Source organism: Falco peregrinus, chromosome 1, assembly GCF_023634155.1.
Source record: "Falco peregrinus isolate bFalPer1 chromosome 1, bFalPer1.pri, whole genome shotgun sequence".
Taxonomy (NCBI): Eukaryota; Metazoa; Chordata; class Aves; order Falconiformes; family Falconidae; genus Falco; species Falco peregrinus.
In genome coordinates this window covers 13,667,845-13,685,571 of record NC_073721.1, presented here as the reverse complement: position 1 = coordinate 13,685,571, position 17,727 = coordinate 13,667,845, and the positions used below count along the sequence as shown (strand labels likewise).

At 38.4% G+C, this 17,727-nt stretch overlaps 1 protein-coding gene across 7 annotated transcripts in view; it reads right to left on the bottom strand.

Annotated features, from left to right (window-relative positions):
- WAPL (WAPL cohesin release factor) overlaps positions 1-17,727 on the bottom strand; it is a 160,000-nt gene that overhangs the window by 26,552 nt on the left and 115,721 nt on the right. For all 7 annotated transcript variants that reach the window (XM_055819759.1, XM_055819703.1, XM_055820003.1 and 4 more), the window contains 2 exons: positions 16,528-16,646; positions 2,270-2,365 (listed from right to left, as the gene is read on the bottom strand). In XM_055819759.1, the coding sequence (XP_055675734.1) occupies positions 2,270-2,365; positions 16,528-16,646 (215 nt within the window). The remainder of the gene's footprint in view (positions 1-2,269; positions 2,366-16,527; positions 16,647-17,727) is intronic.

The window sequence follows — 17,727 nt, the reverse complement described above, 5'->3', positions numbered from 1 at the left end:
TCTGTATTAGTTTGAGGCTGGTATAAGCTTAAGTGTCAGCTTATCTTCGTATTACTGCTTTGGCACAAATTCAGATGTGAAGGCAAGCTACAGAAAACAAGGCACACAGGAAAAAGACCTCCAAATACTCAATTTGAAATGTACAAGTGCCAATGCCAGTGGTCATTTACTCACCCTCGTGTACTTTTTTTTTTTTGTAATGTGATGTTAAACTGTGATGATGCAACCAACCAAAACAAACAAAAAAATAATGTAAGTTTCCTTGCTTAGAAAAATGAGGTTTTTTAAAAGTGTGACTGAAAAAAATGGAACTAGATGCACCCCCCATGCCTGCATGTAACTGTTACATACTTCAGGGGATATTCTGAGAGAAAGCACTCTTGTACACTGACAGTCAAAATGAAAATATAAGCCAAAACAACCTGCTCCACTAATGGAGTTTTCTTTACATGCTGCCTCTATCACTGCGCAGCACTTCTGTATTTGCTCACTTAAGTTCCAGTGGCAAAATGCTAATAAACCACGCTGAAAAGCTGGTTTACATAAAGCAGGTACTGGAGGATTCTGATCTTATCAGTCTGTGAACACAGCAGATCTACTGAAGTATCTCATCCAAGTCTTGGTTAATGGCTTCCCCTTCAAAGCAAATTCCAAGGGAGCTTGCAGAGGCCGTAAGAAAAGAGTACTTGGCTTAAGCAGTTTGCATGGGTTTCTCACTGTAAATCTAAGACAAATTTATGCAGATCTTCAGGTAACAAATTTCTACAGAAATTAAAGAGGAAGGACCATCTGTGCAGGAATTACTGGACGTTTAGATCAAGACTCATTAAATCTTAATCATACACATGTAAATCAAGGTTAAAAGAAGTGACTGAATTAACTTCAGATGTACGTCATAACAAGAGGAGCAGATACAAGTGAATTCCCCTAACTGGTTTGTTCAGTCAAACCTCTGCCATATTTCTGAATTAATATTTTGAAGGTTCCAATTACAAAGCAGAAGTTGGACAGAAAACAAAATGGCTTGCCTGAATATGAATGACGCAGACAGACATTTTCATAGCCTGAAGAGAATATATTCAAAATCTGTCTGAGAAAAAGGCAGATTTTGCCTGAGTCAAGTTAGCTATCAGAGTACTTCACAAAAATCAGTACTAATATAAAGACTCGGTAAGCAACAAATGCTTTGGTTAAAATACACAAAATCTAAATTGAGAAAGGGAATTCGGAGACACTCAGGACTGAAATTTCTGCACTCTCCTCAAACACTAGCGGTAATGGTTATTTTTAAGTTAGTCATCATTTTCCAGGCAGACCAGTTAACAATGAAGGAAGGCTGTTCAGAATACTGTGATGATACAACCAAAACCAACCACAAATCAAAAAGGAGCTGGTGTCAGAACAAGACACACACAGGTGGAATTAAAAAAAAAAACAAACCAAACCCCAAAAAAACCACCAACAACCAAAACTGAAACCGGTGACAACAGCTGAAGACGTATCACTGCAAAAATATCTACTTTCTGATCTTCTGTTCTCAGGCAAGTACTGTAAGCAAGGCACCAAATGAAATTAAGTTTACTGACAATGTACAATGCTCTCTTAGCATAACCAGTAACAACTTTTACACGTATTTAAGTCCAAGACCCTGGATTCTCAGGCTCTCAAAAGAGTTATAAAACAATTACCTTAAGCCTTGGAATAATCACCGATTTTTGAACGAAGAAGTTACTTTAAGAACTGTTTTCACCTCTTGCCTACTTTTTGTAGACATGCTTATACCTGATATGTTCATATTAGCATTTCTGGCTGTATACAGAAAAATTTGTTTCTTTCATAGTGTCTAAAGACTCACGTCAGCAACTCACAATCCACAAAGGAAAAAAACCCAAATTATCTGGTTTTAAGTTTTTCTTTTTTGACCTGCAACTTGCTGACTTCTATGGGTACGAGCAAGTCAGTCCTAGGGGTTCTCACAGAAGATGGTAGTCCATTGTTAGAAATATTAACTTCAGCAGATTAAGGAACTGAACTTGATTAAAGTATTTTTTTTTGCATCAGTGTATTGAAATTATATGGAAGATCCTGTTCTGGAGTCTTTCCACTGACGATTTCTTTCCTATCAAATACCCAATGGCTCACATCACAAAGTGGATTTCATTCTGAATTACTGTGACATTACCAGGTATCAAGAACTTGTGCTTCAAAAAATATCAGTGAATCTTAACAGGAGATTTACTAAACTTGAAAAAAAAGTCAGTCTACTTACTGGGACACTGGGAGTTTTCAAAACCGGCGGTGCTGGCAGGGCCTCTGATTCTGGCTGATTCCAGTGTCTAGCATTATATACAGCTTTTGTGGGAGACTAAAAGATAAAAATAAAAGTTATTTTTTTAAGCAAATTTACCAGTAGTCGCTATATACTCCAAAAATTACGGTAGCAATGATGTAGCCAAACAAGTAAAATGAGCTTCATTTTCCCCCTCTTCTGTATTCCCAGCAACACAAGTTCTCAGTATCGCATGTATCAGAAAACTCGAAAGACTGATGCATCTGATGGTTTTGAAGACATACAGACCCATTCAAATGGCAAAAGACAGGATGTGTATGCATTTCAAGAATTCTTCAGTTTTTCTACTTTTTAAATTTATTCAAAGACAAAAGGTCTGCAACCTGCCTACAGACAAAACCAGACAGCTACCGGGAAAAAACATGTTAGTGAACACCATGTCAGTAGAAAATATGACTAGCTTAGAATCAAAAAGTATAACTGATATAGACTTTGATGCTTGGAGGAATAGAAAACACTCAAATGAAATGCCTTAATCCATATTAATAAATCAAGAAGCCTTTTTTATCTTTCTGCTCGAACACGTGTCAAGGCAAATCAAAATGCATCAAAGTTTACCGTTCCTTGAATTTTTGGGTAATACAACATAATTCTCAGAGGAAGCAAAGACAGAATTATACTTCTAACATCTGAGTTTTCCAATCTAATTGCACAATAATATTCTAGACTAATATATCGTTACAGTTTTCACAATTTCCCAGCTTGCTTCGTATTGTACGAACTGTGTAACTATAACCTACTCACATGAACTTATATAACATTTTCAACATGAAAAAATATAATTTAAAAAATTCTGTATTAAAATAATTTTAAGTCAGAATAGAACATATCAACTACTGGCTCAAGTACCACCCACAGAGGAGCTACGTGTAGCAAACCTACCAGTACCAGCCATTGCCCGAATACCATTCTATCAAGTATAAGTAGGTTTTGGCATGGCAAAAGCTAGAAAGTAGATTTTGTATGTTCAAGAGTTTCTGTATTACTGTTAAAACTCTACCGTGCTGCATCTTTCCATTCTTTAGAAGAAGAGAAAGCCCTGACTAACAAAACTTCAAAGAACATTAGCAGAATGAAAATCTCAGCTACTGAGTTTTCAAAGCCCAAAAGATATGTCAAGCCCTAAATCATTTAAGAGAAAAGCCTCTTCCCCCCCCCCCCCCAGTGAGCTTTGCTGCGGCCGTAAGAAACTTAATTGGATTTTTAAATTATTTTTTAAAGCAGTGCTCATGTACCATTCAGCAACATACATACCATGGCCACATGGTTTTCCCAGGGAGCCCTTTCAAAGAATACATTTTCAGGTAACGGACACACCAAGTCCTTCAGCAGCCACATGTAGGCACCACAGCCACACGTAAGAATACCAAAATAAGGGTCTTGATACTTGAGAAAGTTAAAAATGGAAATTAACAGAAGCACTAACTTGCCCAAATTTCCTGACAATCTCACCAAGCTCAAAAAGTTAAACTGAGAAAATGGTTTTAAGTTCAGGCTGCTACAGTTATAAGATGATGTCTCTGTTCACAAATAAGAAGACTGTGTCATATAGATTCTTATCTGAAAAAAAGTTAACTACTGACAAAATGGTTAAAAGTTTAACTGTCTTTTCTCCTATACATTTCAGAGTAGCAGATTCCTACCCACAATCCGACTCAGGGTTTGAAATGAACAAAGGAAGGACAAGGTAGTAACAAAGATGCTTTTTAAATTGAGAAAGATACAATGTTTCACAAATGTCTGCAATGGAAAAGAACCACCGACTATTTTCTGGACACTCATTTTTTTTGCCTTAAATTACAACTGTTGCACAAACAACAGCAGCAAACGCGTTAAGAGTGGGAAGAGAGGGCCTAAGTTCCTGCGTGCCATATCCTGATATACAGGATAATTCAAGGAAATAACACACACTATCAAGTAACCAGCATGCAAGTAGACATATATATTTAATATCAGTTAATATCAGCCAATGCACAATTATTTTTAATCTTGCAGGGAAGCTTAACTAGTACAATTCTGACAACAGCGTACTGCATTACAGCTGCCAGAAGTCCTGTTACCATAGGATATTCTTTATTAATAGTCCCAAATCTCAGTTACAGCCTCAAACAGTATTCTATCCCTTCTTGAAGGATACTAATATATTAATACTCCTGAATTTCCTGTCCAGAAGCTACATGCTGCACAGCAGCTTTCCAGGCCTCTGTAACATCAGTGTCGGGCTCAGCACACCCAGTGGGGAGACGCAACCCACCCAGCCAGATTGTAGGCTTACACCATTCTCTTAGCTCGATGCAGAAGCCCCAGGGGCACAGACCACGGCAGGCTCTGCTGCTGCAGGACTCCCGTTTTTATGAAGTTTAAGTGAAGAGCATGCCATACTTGCTGCCTTGATACATGCCTCTGCCCCATCCGCGTGTTCCTTTTTCCTCATGCCTCGCGCTCCCCGACAAACCAACGCCAGCCCTCGCCAGGCGCAGGGGGAGCAGGGTCACGCTGGTGTTCAAGCTCACCTTAACTCAGGCAGGCAGCAGTGGGGACAGGCCCTGGCTGACTATGTGACAGGAGCGCCTGCAGTCCTGGCTTTTCAAAATTTAGCACCTCCGTGGCATACATACGCATACAGCAACGAAGCACAGATAACAGAGATCAAGTTCAGTGCTTCAATACGGAGTAAGAACAAAGGACACAAACAGCTGCGCCAGCATAATCAAAAGGTCCACACAGCATTACTGTGTTTTCTTCAGCAGCCAGCAACAGCTGATGCGTAGGAAAGTTCAACAGGGCAGACAGATAAAGACAAATTCCTTCTAAATACTCAGGGCTCAGAGGCTTCCCGAGTCAAAAATGGCATCCTTTTTATTTAACAGTCAAAAATGGGCTTTTCTTCCCTGATTTTCCTTAATCCCTTAACAAATCAAAAGCCAGGGCATCCCACAGTGTTTTCTGACAAGGCACTTAACAGTTTCCTTAGGCACCACCAGTACAATATAGAAGAAATACACATTTTATGTAAGAGTCAAGTAATGCCACCAATAAATGCCTGTTCTGAGAAAGGACATCTTCATTTAGTAGCTCTCTTGTAACAGAGCCTAAACCGTAACTGAAAATGGTAATGTATTTAAAACCTCAAATACCTATGGAAGGTTAGGTTTAGCCACTATCCCTTGTAATGTCTTCTACTTTCAGACCAAAGCAACTCTGCCTGTGATTCCATGCCTTCCCAGTTAATATTTCACTAGCGAGGAGACACTGCTCCTCAGCATCCCCACCGTCTGGTCCGGTACCCTGCCTCACACTGACTGCACGCAGCTTAACCACCACACACACCCGCAAGAACGCAACACTGCTTTCTGAAGAAGTATGTTCTAATCAGCTCTAACGCATTATGCGGAGACTCTGGAGCCTCTCTTACAACCGACACTGACACGGATATGGCAAATACAGCCCTCCTTTACAATCATTTCTTAAAGCAACCTTAATATTTTCCCTCACAACACTAAAAGAAGATGCAGTTCCAAAATAACTGCAAAGAAACCGCATCAATACTGATCAATCCAGTAAGCACCGTGTAGATTTGCTTTAGATTACTGTGTGACAGAACTCAAGCCAGGAAAAGTATCAAAGATCAAATGAATGCTAGTGAACAAAGACTTTACAGAAGGGCTTGAGCACAAAAGCAAAGGGGTTGGTTTGTTTGGTTTTGGTGATGGTTTTTGGGGGGTTTTTTTGGTTGTTTGTTTGGTGTTTTGGTTTTGTTTTGGGGTTTTTTGGGGTTTTTTTGTTTGTTTGTTTTTTTTTTTAAGGCAACTCAAATGCTTGTGATAACAAGCTTCCCTGAAGAAGCAACGCTGATATTTAAGCAGCAGTAATTTAAGAAACTGACTGACTTTCTTTTGAAGACAAGACGATCTTGCAATTATTCAAATAATGGAGACTTTTCCTTCAGAATTCTTCCTCTCAAGATTAATTTAGAAGAGATGCAAGTGGAAGTACATCACTCCTTTGAATCCTGTGTTCTTAAGGCAAGTAAGTACTGCAATATTAATCAGCTGTAAGAGCTTCTGCTGAATAGCAGAAGAGTTTCCTTTTTTCATATGTACGGAACTGACAGCTGTTTACACACAGACAGATGTCTGGAAGAGTGCAAATATTCCAGTGAGGGTATAAAGCATATTGTACTGGGGGACTCTGCACATGGTTCTGGGGGGTGAACTGAGATGCAAACCCAGAACTAATGCCAGGGATTTCACAAAATGCACAGGGCTGTCAGTTTTATAAGATCATCTCCAAATAGCATAAACTATGGGTCACGCTTAACCTCCCATCCCTGAAAGCCTCAAAGCTGAAATTTTCAAGAGCTGGCACTCTGCACATACTGATGCAGCACTACCTGCCATTCATAGATACAAGAATAGCAGAAAATAAGAGCCAGGGACATGAGTCATGCTGAAAATACTAGCAAAACAAGACAGACAGCAGCTATTTGCAGGCAAGAACACATTCCAAGGTAGAAGACAATGGCAAAAGAAAACCCAAAAATATTTTTAACAGATATCCTGATATCTGAAGAAATCCTTTATATCTGAAGGGCATTCAGTAAGGCTGTATGCTGTGTACAAGCCAGATGCTCATCAAAACTACAAGTAAATTCCAAAAAAGCCCAATAAACCAAAATACATTATTATTTACCACTCAGTATTCATAACCATTAAGAACACTAGTCTGTCCTGCATGTCTCACTTTGAATGGGAAGAAGGGAACAAGTACGTTGTACAGCACAGGACTATTCATAACGGACTGTTTCTTTTGACAAGGAATGCATATGCATCCATTCAGAACAAAGAAAAAAAATTATGCTTCAAAACAGGAAGATGGAATATCAATTCAGCACAGGCTGAGCCATGTGTATATAACACAAAAAAAGTTAATTTGGACTCCAGATAAGATAGCAGTTTCCAACAACAGTTAAAAATCTGAGGCAAACCTGGACCAAATAATTTATTCAGCATTTAAAATGGGAACCAAATCTCCATTACTTGGATCACAGTAGCAGATTAATGCCAATAAACGACCTCTAGGTGCAATGGAGCACTGAATCGTGAGCTGCTATACTATTTAATGCAGTACACACAGAAAATTATGCATGCACATAGCTAGACAACAAGTTGTTAGTCAGACCAGGTTAAAGAGCTAAAGAGCAGACAATACAACAAATGGGGAGGGAGAAAATGTCACTGAAGTTTTTCTTGCATCAGACTTCTGAAGAACTACAAAATGTTTTTTCTTCCTCCAAGCTCAAAAGGAAGCCTACAGGGCAGAACAGGACAATGGGTCAAACACCCAAGTGAAACAAGAAAATTTATCTTGAAGAAACCGGACAGTTTGATAAATGTGAGATTCATTCTTTAACAGAAATAGCTAGTGGTGTTCTGTATGCTGCTTACAGTAAGTGTACTCAAAAACGGTCAGCTCAGAAGCAGAAGCCATATGGTTATGGCTACTCATTTGGCCTGAAACCTATGTAAAGTCTAATTAAAAGGGACAGGGTACAATAGTTTAGACATACCACCACAATTTTGGGAACATATCACTTCAAGAGAAGAGAAAAACCTGTACCTGCCTACAAGTAACTGTATTAGGACAAACACATCCTGCTAAAAATTGTTAGGCAGAATTCCTGCCCTCTTTGTTGCTACACAAAGGGAGAGACAGCCCCCACACCCCCACAACACTCCCCTGCTAATCCTAATCTACTCGAAGGGTATCGAACTACTAACAGTAAAGCCTTACAAAATTGCAACAGCAAGGCAGCTTCAGAAGTCATATGGCTAGGCTGAGTGTCCAGGCGAGCATGCCTACATAAACATTTCCATTTGGATCAGTGAAACATTTTTCAAATAAAACTCCCAGACGCCCTCAGCTACAACACAGTGGTTTGCATCACCGAGTCTCTGAGTACACTTACCCGATTCCTTTCTAATTAAACCAAACTTGAAGGTGGCCTTGCAGAAAGCACCTGCCTCATGGAAGCTCTTACTCGGCATTCCCCAAAGCAGATCACAACCAAGTTAACTCAAAGTACAAACTTACAGGCGTGTGCAATGGGGACACCGGGCCCTCAACACCAACTGTTACACTCTCAAGATGTGCTCATGTTGCATCATGCTATTATCTAATATACAAAAAAAGTCACAGACAGAGCTGAGTGAACCATCCATGTTCATACAGTACATGGGAGCTGTGAAGACAATTTTGCATATTCATCTGCATGTAAATTAAGCTCCCACTGGCAAATGAAACTGGTGTATTTTAATCTCTTTCAGCTTTCTTCCCATTTTAGAACTTTCTGCAGGACTGAGGCCTTGCGCAAGGTAACATTTATCCTACACAGTTATCCTGCGCTGTCTAATTACTAAAACACTGAGTTAATTACTGGGAACTACGCAACTGATGGGGGCGGGAGGGGATGCGAAGATGCAAGAGAGAATCTGGTTTCAAAAATGTTTTAATGCATCTTTGCTTCTTGCCTAAGAGTTAATACCAGTGGGAGGTGGAATTATAAAACACAAAAAATTTCCACTGTGACATTAAACATTTTCCATTCAATTTGATTTCTCCACTTCCTGAAAAGCACACACAAGGGGAGAAGGACTTCCATGCTTATTTTTCATTTGTCCCTCTTGCCTCTACAAGGACTTTGCCTGTTACCTTCACGCTGCAGTTGGCACCCCTGCCCTTCGCAGAACAAAGCTATGTCTCAACCGATAACATCTTTCTTGACATTGCACAGGAGAAGACATGTGCTTCCAGTAACGTTGCTACCACAGTTCTACCCAACAGCTGCATGTGGAGGGCAGATGAGGAAGCAGTTGTGCCAGGTGGAAGGATCTCAGCTCAGCATCTACCAGAACACACCCTTCTTCACCACAGTTTAAGATGAAGGAGTGGGAAGAAAATAATTTTGATTAGCATCAAACAATTATGTTGGAAGTTAACAGACCAACTCTCGGTGTTTGCTTTCACCCTGAGATGGCTTCAAGGTGTTATGCCCCAACTCAATCCAGTAAAATTACAGTGGCTACTTAACTCTTCAAATTAGGTGACTAATCTAAAAACCTGGCAGTCCTGATTAGCATCCTGTTTACTAACTTAAAAATTAAGCATTGTTTGTCTATTTACATCAATAATAGAAGAAAAACAAATTCCTAAGTGGTCAGCACTAGGAAGCCAGTATTGAATAAACATTCCTACTGATGAATCTGGTTTTGCAAAGGTTAAGTGAAATAATCACATCAAATACGTGATTTGTTAAAAAACAAAGCTTCATATTAACAAACAGATTTATTTCTACTTTTTTTAAAATTCATTTTTATTCCAGCAATATAAAAGTTGCTTAAAATATAAATGCTGTTTATAATTGGTTAGCACTTAGAACAGCTCATCTCTTGTGCATCATTCCAAAAAAGTTTTTGGACAAAAAAACCAACCCACATAAAACACTTCAGTTCAGGACTGGGCAGACCATCTGCAGGAAGCACCAACCCATAAGTGAATGTATTGCAGAAGCAGCAACATGTTGTCAGATCTGACCACCACTGTGTGTCAAACTGCTGATGAAACAGACTGCTGGCTTAGCGCTAAACTGATACTAGCCAGAGATTTCACAGAAAATTTTGATTGCCAAAATTCAGCTTGATTCCTTGGAGTCAAAATAGCTAATGCCAACTAATAATCTTTCCTATAAAAAAAAACAACTGTGATTTTCAAAGCCTAAATTAGGATGCACACAGCAGCTCCATGTGTGTAGTATCAGCAGTTTAATTGTCATTGAAAAAAAATGCTTTGTTATAACTGTTCGTCCTATTGGTAGAACATTTTTTCCCTAAAGGTTATGCAAGATAACTAATTTTAGAATGAACTGCTTGTCTTTATGACCAGTTTACTCTGGTCCTACCACTAAATGTATGGAAAGGGCCACGACTGATACAGCAAAACTTTAGAATTAGGCTTCTACTGCTGCTTTTCCAAGCTTATTTACCTAAAATAAGCTATGGAAAAATAATTAACCAAAACCACCTGAGATAGTGCACTTACTTAATTTCACATATATTAAATCTAAAAAAAAATTTTTAAAATGTAAAAAAAATCTTACAAAGTTTAATTTGGGGAACGTAGATTCATTTTCAGGCAAGTGAAAATAAATGTTACTTGCAGGATGTCTCTGATAAACATCTACTGTGAAGTATAATGTAAGCTTAGTGGAAAAATACAGATCACAGCACAGCCTAGTTTCTTTCCCCTCCCACACACACGTCATTGTCATATTAGCCATAAGATTACTCAGTCAAACCAAGAGCCATGCATGGTTTCGTACTTCTTCAATTTCAAAACACTTTCAAAGATCAGGTACAAGTATTTCATCTTGGACTTCAAGTAAACTTAGACATAGTATTTGTTTCAAGCTGATATTTATAGCTTCTTCCAGTCAGCATGAAGCACCAGTGGAAAAAGCTCACATCAACCTGTAAAAGATCTCACAGGTTATACCTTTAAACTTGTATTACGGCAAATCCTATTAGAACAACAGGATCACATGTAAGCTTTATTTTCAAGGATTGACAGTTTCTCAGAGTGCCTGAAATTTATAACAGGAATATGGCAACTCGATGAAAACAACCTACTCACAGAAAAAATCCACCCTGCCTACACGACAAGAAAGATGCAATTAAATAATGAATTACAGACTAGCTGCAGACCAAACTGAAGTCACACAGAAAGGAGTAAAAAAAAAAACCAAAAAAACCCACAAAAAACACCACCACTTTTTTTTTCTGGTTCAGCACTTGATAGCTGGAAATCGGTGATCTTCACACAGAAGTGACTTAACACATCCTTCCAACTGACCTTTCCAAAACCCACACTTTGAACAACCTTGCACACATTTCTGTACCTTGTCGGGCACAAAACAGCAGTTATTCATAAAATTTGAACAAAACATGAAAAGCAACAAATACTTACAAGGTTATGACAGAATCAAGTTTTTACCTTGCATACAAAGTTCAGAAGCAGTCTGTTGGCTAAGCCATGTCTGAATTCAGCAGTGATTTCATTCATGTATTCAACACTACTGTCATGACTAACTATTAATGTCACTTGATCAAAGTAATGCATGTAATCCTGCTAACGCCGGCTGTGTTTAGTGAGCATTTCTCAGTTGCAATGTTGACTTAACCAGGTTAAGACAACTTAAATCTCTCTTTGTTTCCCTCAACTGAGTGGATACAATTGGTTACAGTCTCGCAGTGAACCAGACTGAGATTTATATTAAATGCTTCCTTTTAGTGGGTTGTTTTCTAAACACACATGGGTCCTCAATTTAGATCAACAAACCAACTCGGGAAACTGAAGGAGCAAGGGAACAGGAGTGAGCAGGTAGAATGAAAGGAGACCAAAGCCAGCTTCACCAAATACTTCTGTCAGTATTTTTTGTCTTTTTCAGACAAAACCAGCTCTTACAGTAGGTTGAGTTGGGTTTTTTTCTTGTTGTTTAATGCATAATACAAGACTATCTCAGCTTTTCCTTAAAAATGCATTCCACACTAGCAGAGTAACTTTCAAGCAACGCCACTGTTAAAAACAAGGAAGGTCCTTTGAATGGGAAACTCTGTGGTCCAGGACTTGAGTGAGTAGCCCGAAGGAAACACTATGACGATCAAGTTAGTGGCAAAGAGGTTTTTCCTTATCTTTTCCAGTACAGCCCAATGTGTGCACAATACAAGAGCGGGGGGTGGGGGGTGGGGGGTGGGGAAGGCACACTGACGTAATGTTGCTCTTCCCATTCACTGCACACACATGGGGAAATGTAGGCACAAAACAGCCAGGTTTTCTAGAGCTAAGACCTCAGCACGTGAGTTTAGAGAAGTTTCCCCAGAGAAAAACAAGAGAATAAGAGAAAATATTTAAGCTAGTTTAAATTTGTTTATAAACATTCAATTCTCATTGCAAAAGCAAGCAGTTAAGGGAAATACACAGATTTTAACTGCAGTCAGAATCACCAAGCAACAGACTAGCATTCAGGTTAGTTTTTAGTTTGAACGATAGTCCATGCATCACCCATGTAGACCGTCCATGTGGTGAGTGTCTTCTTCCTCAGGTTACCAATCATTAAAAAGTGTATTTTTTTTATCCTCTCAAGATAATTTCAGTCTTTTATATGCGCCGAGTTGCATTCTGTCAATACTAGCATGGAAGCTTTATGAAACATACTCAACGCAAAAAATACCAACATCTAAGAAATGAATTCCAAAAGACTCATTTCTAAAGTTCACCTATTCTAGCACAGGAAAAAAAAATAATCCTGATATACCACTCATCTAATACCTTGAAATTTCAAGTTACTTTGAGAAAACACACACAAGGACTGCTTTTGGATACATCTACTTGAAAGAGTCAGTGCTTTTCCTGCTGTACCTCCTTTGTCCCACTTCAGGCAACACTTAAGTCTTCCCATATGCCTTGGCAGCACTGAAGAGCACTAACAGAGGGATTAGAGTCTTCCCTTGCCTCTTCTTGGCCCCTCAAGCTGAAAAGCTCCCATACGTTTTAATTATAATTATTTTAATTATAATTTGCAACCATATTTACATTCTTACCTTGGAAAGTTCAAAGATAATCAGTAATCACCTTGTCCTGGTTGGCCTCCCATGGCCACAGGAACTAGGATCAGCATAGAATTGCAGGTCACTCTTTCTCATACATTTCCAGTTTAACAGCAGAGGGCCATGCCAGAAAATTTGCAGTTCAGAGGATTTGGTGGTCCTTAATGACATGCTGGCCAACAGAAACACTGAATTGACAGTACAGCTCTGGCACAAAAATATCAGGCAGCGTCATCAGCTTCTAGGACTGATCAATCAAAAGGTTAACTTTGGGGATTTTTTTCCCCCCAGGTTCTTATTTAGAGACATACACTGTTTGTGTAAGGCCACAGGGAACTGTTCCAGAGTATTCCTACAAAAACCGATTCTCCTCACTTGCTGACTCCAGCCCAAATCTGTGGCAAGAGGGGCAGGAGCAAGAAATCTCAGTGAAGAATTTTGATGGTCCCTGTTTTTAAGCCTTTAGTCTGAGTAGATTTGGACCATAGCAACAAAAAGTTCTGGCATATCTTACTGTTTTTTGCCTGATAATTGAGAATTAGTCTCATCTGTAGAAGAACTAAGCTCAAAGGGACCAGCAGGTGGGCATATCACAGCCCCACAGAGCTCCCAAACTTACGTGCTAGAGCAAGAGTTACTGAACCAGTTGAATTAAAATTATAAACAGCTGCAAACAAACTTTTGCAGATGATACTCATGTATGTTTCACACCCATAATTTGCAAGTCAAGTAATGCCAATATTTATGTACTCTAAGTACATAATTATGTTGCTACGGAACATAATAGTCCCCCTGTAACTCAGGCTCAGGATAGAGATTTAATTCACTTAAAAGCAGAATTCTGGTTGAGACTTTACATACCTGTCATAATGCACATGCTACTGCAACTTTTATGCTCATTATTATGTGTGTGAATAGTCAATGATTTCAGTGGGACTCCTTATGTTAAAAGCAATCTTTAGAAACACTGTTATTCACTAAGTCAATAATGTCTGTAATCTTTTATTACACATATGCTCAAAGTTTCAAGAACTGGACTTTAAGATTAGAGTACAATGGTCAGGTTTCAAAAGCACAAACAGAGGCAATAGTCCTGCTGACTGGAAAAAAAACGAATTGGAAAAAATACTTCAGCTTTCTGGATCTACTGAAGTTTAACAATACTACCTGTTGCTTCCTGAGTAACAGAGCCATTTACTTTTCAGCTCAGTGTGATGCAAAGTGCCATACCTCTAACACCACCACCTAGCAGAAAACAATTAATACTCTATCTGCAAGATAGAGTTCTACAAGAACAAAAAATAAAACTGATGTTGAGACAGCAAAGCAGTTCCAGAGATATTATTTTTATTATTATTTAGTCATGGCCAGGTTAATATTTTTAGTTCATTTTTTTCATTCCCAGAATGAAAGTTCCCTTAAGATGCAACTAAGAGTAGGAGTCTATATCTATAGTTCAGAAAGATAGTTACAGCATCGGTAATTACCACCAGAACAAGCTTTACAAGCCTTTTTACTAACTCCATGTAACTGTCACATGATTAGAGAATATTAAAGTTTAAAATCTGAATCACAATTACAGCAATTTCTATTTCTAGGTCATTATATCACTTACAGGGTCAAAAAGGCTGTTTAATTCTCACCTTTCTCACTTGAATTAATTTTCTTCCAAACTGAGAATTTCCTAGAGTTGAAACCATTTTCTCTCATATAGTATGATATAGCTGTAGGTTTTTCCCCCCATATAATTTCACAACATATACATTCAAAATTAATTAAAGCAGTTTTTATGTAAACCCTGAAGTATTTAAAGTCTAAAAAGTAAACGCACACATAAAATGCTATTCTGGAATAGTATTTGAAGCATATAAATATTGAAACACTAAGAAAATATTCTATGTTTACCAGAACACCCACAGCTGTTTTATGCTGCTAAAAAATACATCAAAAAAGGTACAGTTATATTTACATTCCCTGTACTTCTGTTCCTCAGCCTATTGTAATGTGTTGACTGATAAGAAAATGATTTTTAAAAAATTATTATTTAACCAGGAGAAACTGAGGGACTCTTACCTTCAAGAAATATTATTTCAGTTCTGAAAAGACCCTCCTCACTTATCAATAGCATAACTTCGAACTCTGGAGGCAAGAGCCCCCCTTTCTGTCCCAAGTCACAAATCAGTGAGAAGCGACACTTCTTTTCAAAAGGGCATTACAACTGACACTACTTACTGGTCACACGTCCTCCGAAATGACAACACTCCCTCACATGTTTTGAGAAACAAAAATTTGTCCTCCCTCCTCCACCCTCAAATGCACATTTTAAAATGGAAAATTATTCTGTATCAACACAGCTGGGGAGATAATAAATCTGGTTCTGCAAGACTAACAAAACCCTTAAAAAACTAGTTCAAGTGAAACTACCTTATAAGCCAAGTAATTATCTACCTTTGTGAGAAATTTTAGAGTGTGATTAAATTCCTAGAATTCTTTCGGAAAAGTAACAGGGAAAACAATCTTTACCAGTTCTGAGAAATGTTTTAGACTGCTGAACACATTCTGAATACATATGAAAGAGTTTCTATCATAACATGCAACTGCTGGGTCTCGCGAAACTTACGGAACTCAAAGGCAAGGGAGAAATAAAGTGCATTTTCCTCTCCAGCTCCCTCTTTCTTTTATTACACCAGTAGCAGATTGCAAGGGTGGCGAGACAGCTACTTTCTTCACCACACAATGGGAATTCATTATGCAAAAAGTATATGAAAAGGCCCTAAGCATTAAAAATGGGTATCCTGGACAATCAAGTCATAAAAACTTCATTTAATGGATTTTACATGGATCCTACTATTGCAAACTTTCACCTAATAGCTAAAGACAATTTTTGCTGCATACACATTTTTACAAGCCTTGAAATACTGAGTAACCTATAACAACAAGTAAGGTAAACCACACCTAGCGACCACAAAATGAATAAGCCTCATTCACAGTATGAAAGGGCAAATTCAAACTGGATACTACATAGTTTGGGTATATGGGGGTGGGATCGGAGGTTACTTTTTTTAACTACATGAAAATCACACTTTTCCACATGCTATAAAAAGGCTCTTGTCCTTATAAAGACTACAGCAATGACAAATCTGAAGCTTTCAGAAAGGTTCAATCCTATAATGCGGTAGACATTTCTTGGGACAGTGACAAAAGAAAAAAACCCACACAGCATTTAATAGTGCTTTACTTTAACAATCATCTAGAAGGGAATGCATCTAGGTTGTGTGTTACCACTGGGCAACACCAGACTCGTACCCAAGAAGTGAAATTCCCAGTGATCAATACAAAAATTTTGCATTTGAATGTTTTACTCTTCCAGATACAAACTTAAAAGCCAACAAATTACCTCAAGCGCAGATAAAAAAAAATGGGACAAAAGCCCTGTTATGTATCTAGAAAGAAACATCAATAGCGAAGAGTTTATTAAATTAAGAACATTGTCTTGGTCTCAGTATTATTACTTACCCGTTTTGGCCCACTAAAAATCTTCCTGGTGTTTTCCTTAGATTTATCACCTTGTTTATTTGTAGATTTCTTATTGCCTTCAAGCACACCAGATGCATCCTCTGAAAACTCCAGAAGATCTATAAAAGGTAAATATAGGCATGAGACAACCATACTGGAAGCTCTTGGAACTGCTCGGGCATTTCTTGCATCTGACATTTCCACATGTATAGCTTCTGAAGTTACATAAACAATAATCTTCACCAGAAATATCAGCTTAAAACCAAACACAGGTCTGCATGGAGCTCAAGTTCCCTGACTGGACTGTCACAATACATAGAAGATACGTTACAAGGTACACAGCCACAACTACAGCACCTCTTGCCCACTGTGTAAGTTAAGATACCGCTTCCCGTTTCATACTCCCGTGAATCCCAGGTTACTTTTTATATGTGCTTATTTCTGGCATACTGCTACAACTCTGAGCAGCCGATGAATTGAACAGTAGATGGGGTTCTTCAGAAGTGTGAGATTAAGAGATTTAGATGACGAGTACTTCCCACTACAATTACAGAACCGAAGAATTGATCTGACTTTGCTTCTCATGAAGGCAGCCCGTTTGTATTTGCTTATTCTGCTATAAAGAGTACTAAAAAAATATGGGCAGCAGCTCAGAAAGGAGTCAGCTAGAAGGAACTGCTGAGATGGCCTTTCAATGTATTCAATACTTGCCTTACCAGTAGTTCTAGTACTCAGTTTTGAAGTGTAAATCTGCAATTCACTGAATCTAATTAAATTCTTGTCCTTGTTGTGTGGTTTTTTTTTCTTTAAACTTGTGTTTTATTTGAAGCATTATCCCTTCGAGACCAGCTTATGTTCTTTTACTTGGCACAAACCAGAAGTTACCATAAATTTCAAGAAAGAAATAAAGACAGGCACAGAGAAGCACTGTTTCAACTGATAAACAGTTTAGAAAACCTATCTATTCCAGAGAAGCTGTCACTATTTGCCAACTGCACTGCAAAACCACAAACGGAATGTATTGGTTCCTCTAATCCCAAGTGCACTCACATCCAGTAAACAACACCTAGGTAAGGAGCCAATCAAAAGCAAATCACGCAAACAAATTTCTAATGGCACTCGGAAGGACACCAACCTTACCTAGTGTAGTCTGGGGGATATAACTGTTCTTAAAGTAAGCCTCAAAAGTTTCTTAAATTG